The following is a 6,924-nucleotide window of genomic DNA, read 5'->3' on the forward strand; positions in this document are numbered from 1 at the left end:
GATTTCCTGCATTGCAGGCAGATTCTTTACTGTCTGAGCCACCGGGCAAGTTGGACACAACTGGGCCATTAACATCTTCATTTTCAGACATTTTTATTATTGTCTGATTATCCCCATTCTCCTACTTAAACCACTTGACTATATAGTCATCAATGGACCATCAAACAAGTGTGTACTGGTCATTTACTACATGTGTGCGTGCATGCTCAGTTGCTCAGCTGTGTCAGACTCTTTGTCATCCCATGGACTGTAGCCTTCCAAGCTCCTCTGTACATGGAATTCTCCAGGTAAGGATCCTGGAATGAGTTGCCATATCCTTCTCTAACAGATCTGCCCAACCCAGGGATTGAACCCAGGTCTCCTGAACTACAGACAGATTCTTTACCATCTGAGCCACCTGGGAAGCCCCACTTACTGTATACCTAGTACTTAAACATCAGGAAAGAATTTAAAATCTCTAGTTAGAAGCCTTAATGATACTAACATTTACTGTGCACCCAGCACTCTCTGGGCACTGATTTACTTGTATTATTTCATTTAATTCCTGAAGTATCTCTTTGTGGTAGAAACTATTAATTGCAATACTTAAATAATGTTCATATGCTGGTCATTAGAGATCTCAACACTCTAAAGCTAAGAGAAGGAAAGCTTCATTTTATGACTTAGAACAATTTTGCAGGGTACTAATTATAATGTATAGCAGAATATGAGGAGTACTCTTAATCCTTCAAACCCTTCATCTGGCGTATCACGGATGCTGAAAAGTTTGAATGATTTGCTCAAAACTATGTAGCAAATGCTTTTTAAATTTTTCTTCTGGGCCATCAGATCCTGTAATCAGATTACCAGGTTTTTCCTAAAGAAATTCTTTCCCTGAGATTTAAAGCAAACATAACAACATATTAACAGTGGTTGATAATTGGGGTTGGGGACAAACAATATTTGTAGTTTTTTACTCTGAGTTTTCCATTATTTTTAAATTTTTCAATAAAAAAAATTGCTTCACCTGACCATGTATTTTTGTTTTCAAAGCAGATATATCATCAACTTGTATACTGTGCATCCCCGCAGAACCCAGTTTTCACTTCCCTTACCCTCTACTGCTGTTGCCCTAACTTGTCATTTGTCTCCATCAGAGTCAAAGCAAAGTAAGAAAAAGACCAGTATTTTACTTATGACTATCCCTAGAGCCTGGCTCTAGTGCTTAATATATGCTTCTTAGTAGGTGCTCAATAAATGTTTCCTGAATCAATAAAAGCATAGATTTTATGCAAGTTTTACAAATGGAAACCCAAGGCAGAAAGCAGTTGAGGGACTTACACAAAGTCACAGCCTCGTTCAAAGAACTGAACTAAAGCCCGAGCCTTGTGAACCCTGGCCCTGCAGGAGACAGGCCACCGTATTTCACTGGTCCAAACTTCGCAGGCTGAACAAGCAGTGCAGTAGAGGAAGAATACTGACAAACGGAAGGGAATCTGAACCAGAACTTTTCCTATAACCCACACGAATAAGCATCATCTTCTGCGGGCCTTCCAGCTTCTGTGTTCTCAGACAGACCGGCTAGCCTCCCCAGCAGCCACAAGCCTGACTTCACAGGCCACATGCTATACCTTTCTCCTCTGTCACGTGTTGAAGTAACTTCTCAAGTTCAGGAAGTTTCAGCAACAAGATGCAATCCGGGAACATGTCATCCATCACAACTTGATCCAGGGGCTGAAACTTCCCCTGAAAAGACTGTAAGTCAGTCAGGAGGCAAGCACTCCAGTCAACAGACTCATACATTATAAAAAAAAGAGAGAAAAAGATACATAATTTCATAGCTGGAACTGTAAACTAAGTTTCAAGCCATTTGTTCCACCTAAGAACTCCCTCTATGGGGACAAGCTCCAGAACCGACTCTCAGCTCCCTTTAGAAAGCTCTTGAAAGCACTGGGGATCCATTGACAAGTGGCAAGAAAGGCTTCAATTTAAATATTCTCTTTTTCCTAGATAGTAAGAATAATCCACAGGCTTCCTAAGTCTCACTGTCTTCAGATTCCTAGCTTAGTCTATTTTCTTCTATGATCGCCCAAAGTGTTAAATATTTAACTACTTTAAAACAATGATTTACTTATATGTAATGAACTATTCAGTCATGACATAATCATTTCATAATAAACTAATGTTTCATTCTCCTTTTCTTTACCATGTACACACAAAAAGGTTCTGAAATAAGAAGTGTGTTTGAACATAAAGTCAGTAACAGCTGGGAGAGCTAGACAGAAGAATTATTTTTTACTGATCTTAAAATAAATTGTATATTTTTTAAAAAATAGGTCACCATTTCAAAAGTGAATGAAAGTGAAAGTGCTAGTCACTTAATTGTGTCCAACTCTTTGTGATCCCCATGACTGTCACCCACCAGCTCCTCTGTCCATGGAATTCTCCAGGCAAGAATACTGGAGTGGGTTGCCATTTCCTTCTCCAGGGGATCTTCCTGACCCAGGGATTGAACCTGGATCTCTTGCACTGCAGGCAGTTTCTTTACCATCTGAGCCACCAGGGAAGTCCCAAGTGAAAGTGTTAGTTGCTCAGTGGTATTTTTCTTAATTAAATAGAGACAGATCACATTTAAAATATAGAAGAGGAATATCTGGGTACCTCATGGGCTATTTCAAGGGGCACTAAAAGTATTTGGGAAGAGACAGCAAAACAGTTTACAATGAAAGCCAATCACCACCATGAGCTTCATTCTGCATCTGCCAACCTGAGCCAGTCACAGCACCCCCAGAGCCTCCCAGAGGGCCACGGTGAGGATTAATTCACCAGTCAAGTCAGGTTCTTAATGGGAAACAGGGGAACAGTCCCCCGAAATGGGGTGAAGGCCTTTAAAGGTGCATCACCTCAGGCACTGAGGCTGGTCAGTGGCTTCCTCCCTGCTGGTATACCCTAGAGAACACCAGGAGCGGAAGCCCCTGGAGTTGCCATCTTCTTCCCTGAACACTTCCAGGGCCTTCCTGGTGGTAACTAGAACCATTTCTGCTCCTCAGATATACATGGCTTACCAGCCTCACTGCTCTCATGCCCTAATTATACTGGTTATCACAGCAGCCTCCAGATAAGGGAAAACATGATTAAACTAAGGAACAAAACTTCACTAAACCACACTAGAGAACAGAGTGAAGATTCAGGAGAGGGGGAGAGTATGAGAAAACAAGAAAGCACAATTTCGAATTTTAAGTCAGTTTCGTTACTCAGTGTTTATCGCAATTAAATTGATATAAATACAAAACAGGAGTTTTGGAAAATGGGTCTAAGTACTCAGTGAGAACCCATCAGCTCTTAAACTACCGGCAAACACACTGAGTGCAAAAAGAAGATGTGGCTAAGTGTTTGAATAACACTATTCCCTGATGTTGTTATTTCGAAGGTTTTCAAGCTGTGGTTGGAGGCCCCTGGGAGTCCCCAGAACCTTTGCAGGGGTCCACAAACTTCAAACTACTTTCATAATAATGCTATTATGCTGTCTGCATTTTCACTGTGTTGACATTTGCACTGACTCCAATGCAAAGGTAGGGAGAACTGCTGGCTTTTCAGCACCAGTCAAGGTGGTGCTGGCGAACTGTCCAGTGGTCACTGCGTTCTTCACTGCCATGGACAAACAGTTATAAAAATGTCAGTTTACTTAAGGATTTCCTGGACCAAGCAGCAAAACAATTACTTTTATTTAAATCTTGACCCTGAGTGCAAGTCGGTTCAATGTTCTGTGTGATGAAAGTGAAGCATGGCTAAAGCACTTCTGCTGTTGCTGAGGCTCAAGGAAACACACCGTGGAACTGTCTGAGTTGTGAGCAGAGCTAGCTGCCCTTTACTCAGATTTTCCCCTGAAAACATCACTACGGACTATTGTTATTCAGACTTGAGTATTTGACAGAACATAAATGCAGTCAATCTGTCACTTAAAGGGAAAGACTAACAGTATTGTAGCCAATGAAAAATTTTGAACTTTAAAACAAAAATTAGAATTGCAGAGAGTTTGTATCTGTCACTATGACATGCTTCCCAGCATTCAAAGAGTTTTCTAAAGAGACCACTCAGTTCAGTTCAGTCGCTCAGTCGTGCCCGACTCTCTGCGACCCCATGGACGGCAGCACACCAGGCCCCTCTGTCCATCACCAACTCCCAGAGTTTACTCAAACTCATGTCCATTGAGTCAGTGACGCCATCCAACCATCTCATCCTGTCATCCCCTTCTCCTCTAGCCTTCAATCTTTCCCAGCATCAGGGTCTTTTCCAATGAGTCAGTTCTTTGCATTAGGTAGCCAAAGGACTGGAGCTTCAGCTTCAACATCAGTCCTTCCAATGAAGATTCAGGACTGGTTTAATTCAGGATGGACTGGTTGGATCTCCTTGCTATCCAAGGGACTCTCAAGAGTCTTCTCCAACACCACAGTTCAGAAGCATCAATTCTTCAGTGCTCTGCTTTCTTTATAGTCCAACTCTCACATTCATACATGACAATTGGGAAAACCATGGCTTTGACTAGATGGACCTTTGTCGGCAAAGTAATGTCTCTGCTTTTTAATACACTGTCTAGGTTGGTCATGGCTTTTTTTCCAAGGAGCAAGCGTCTTTTAATTTCACGGCTGCAGTCACCATCTGCAGTGATTTTGGAGCCCAAAACAGTCCATCGCTGTTTCCCCATCTATTTGCCATGAAGGGATGGGAACAGTTGCCACGGTCTTAGTTTTTTGAACGCTGAGTTTTAAGCCAGTTTTTTCACTCTCCTCTTTCACTTTCGTCAAGAGGCTCTCCAGTTCCACCAGTAATATTAAATTAACAAAGGCGTGTGTGTGTGCACGCGTGCGTGTGTTCTGCTGACATTTGGAAGACCTGAAAAATTCAGTGAGACAGTATTTTCCAAATGGGCTTATGACTTTTATTTTGAAAATAAATAAATAAGTAAATAAGGCCATTTTTAAATTTCTCAGTCTTAATTTCTGATGTAGTCAATGAAACCGTACCGGCACTCAGTGGTGTCTGACTCTTTGTGACCCCATAAACTATAGCCCACCAGAGTACTCTGTCCACGGAATTCTCCAGGCAAGAATATTGTAGCGGGTTGCTAATCCTTTTCCAGGGGGTCTTCCCAACCCAGGGATTGAACCTGGGTCTCCAGCACTGCGGGCAGATTCTTTACCATCTGAGCCCCCTGGGAAGCCCAATGTAGTCAATATTGATAGATAAAACACTCAGGAACAAAAAGCTCTTTGGGATCCTTAATAATTGTCAAGTGTAAAGGTATCCTGGGACCAAAGTATTTCAGAACCTCTGTTTGGAACTATTACTATTAATAAACTCTGTCTTTATATTACAAAGGTAAATTTTATTGTCTGGGATTCCTTAAGTCTTGGCTATAGCTTCCCCATTAATGAGCTTTTTGCTGGACACACACTCCAGTGTATCTATTTCACAGTCTCTCAAAAAGAAGAAAATGAAAGACAATAAATCTACTTTCTGCTCTTAAGGATTGAGGTCTTAAACATCTGCACTGTATTCAAAAACGAACGAGGTTTTTGTTGTTAGGCTCTGTCAAACAGGGAAGGGAGGTAACACAGAGGGTGAGGCGGTTCTCAGAAGCCTCTGGTGAACCAGTCCAAGGCCACGGTGCAGTGTCCCAGGTCTGCCGACCAGTGCTCCCGTCTACACCGGCACACGCAAGGCAGGTGTACTACACCAACCAAGTTACACTCAACTGTGGGGAATCTGCACTGGGACCACTGTATGGAGAGAGAGGAGGTTAAACAAACAAAGCCAATCTATGCTATTTCCCCACTGTCAATACCTCAACCTGGGAAACTCACCTCTTTATCGGCCTTTATAAGGTAGTGGAGAAGCAGAAACAGAGGGTCCACAGGTGTGGCAAAGTGAAGAAGACCTCCTATAGATTAAAAAGAGAATTCAATGTTCTGGAAAGACAACTGAGTCATTTCATCTTAATCCTAATGTGGAAACCATCCACTGAAAAATATATGTGAAATTCCAAATTCAGAAGCTCCCCCTATTCAGGCCCAAGAATCTCTCAAAGGCAGAATGTGGTCCCTGAGGTTCTACTCCAAAGAGCTTCAAACCCTGGTATAGAGAGGGAAGCTAAGACACTGAACTGGATCTTCAACTTTCCACTTCTTCTTCAGAAGTCATTTTTAACAGAGGCCCTCCTCTCCCCACCTCCCATTCCTCCCCCCACCAAAATAGCAGGGTTGGGGGAAGAGAGACAGAATGTGAACCAGGCAAATATTAGGAAACCAGTGTAAGTCCATCTACAGAGCTGCAGGAAAATGTAATTTCCTGTGCTTCTGAGCACGAAGCCACAGGAAGCGATATTAGTCCCTCTGTACATGGCTCCTTCTATGTGCTCTGGGCTCACGGTCAATGACTCAAAGCTCAGAGGTTGTTACCCACCCCAGATTCTAACCATCCCCCAAAGAAAAAATGCAGGTGGGTAGGCATCTAACAAGACTGAACATAGGAAACTGGGATCTCTGCAGTTAGATGGGTGATGCTCACCAGGCTGAAAGAAAAAAGGCAAATCAAACCAACTAGGCCGCCTAGACCTTACTTTTCTTTAGTCTATCACATCCCCTCCAAACATCCTGGAATCCTTCCATGGAAGTGACACAGAAGAGCAATAAACAATTCATTTATCTCCATACTTACTGATTTGGTTTTAGGAAACATGTACTGATTTTTATTCTCTAACACTGCAACCCAACTATACAGCCAAGAAATTCTAACCCTAAGTTATATACATGAATGCATTTCATAGTATGTTTAAAGAAAAAAATTAAGGACATAATTTTATATGATGACCCTGCTGCTGCTAAGTCGCTTCAGTCGTGTCCGACTCTGTGCAACCCCAGAGACGGCAGCCCACCAGGCTCCCCT

The 6,924-nt window shown here is 42.3% G+C and overlaps 1 protein-coding gene across 3 annotated transcripts in view; it reads right to left on the minus strand.

Annotated features, from left to right (window-relative positions):
* RNASEH2B (ribonuclease H2, subunit B) overlaps positions 1 to 6,924 on the minus strand; it is a 62,148-nt gene that overhangs the window by 27,057 nt on the left and 28,167 nt on the right. For 2 of the 3 annotated variants that reach the window (XM_010835673.1, XM_010835675.1), the window contains 2 exons: positions 5,844 to 5,920; positions 1,611 to 1,734 (listed from right to left, as the gene is read on the minus strand). In XM_010835673.1, the coding sequence (XP_010833975.1) occupies positions 1,611 to 1,734; positions 5,844 to 5,920 (201 nt within the window). The remainder of the gene's footprint in view (positions 1 to 1,610; positions 1,735 to 5,843; positions 5,921 to 6,924) is intronic. The other variant, XM_010835674.1, reaches the window with a different exon arrangement.

The sequence above is a fragment of the Bison bison genome, unplaced genomic scaffold (assembly GCF_000754665.1).
Source record: "Bison bison bison isolate TAMUID 2011002044 unplaced genomic scaffold, Bison_UMD1.0 scf7180017864048, whole genome shotgun sequence".
In the NCBI taxonomy this organism is placed as follows: domain Eukaryota; kingdom Metazoa; phylum Chordata; class Mammalia; order Artiodactyla; family Bovidae; genus Bison; species Bison bison.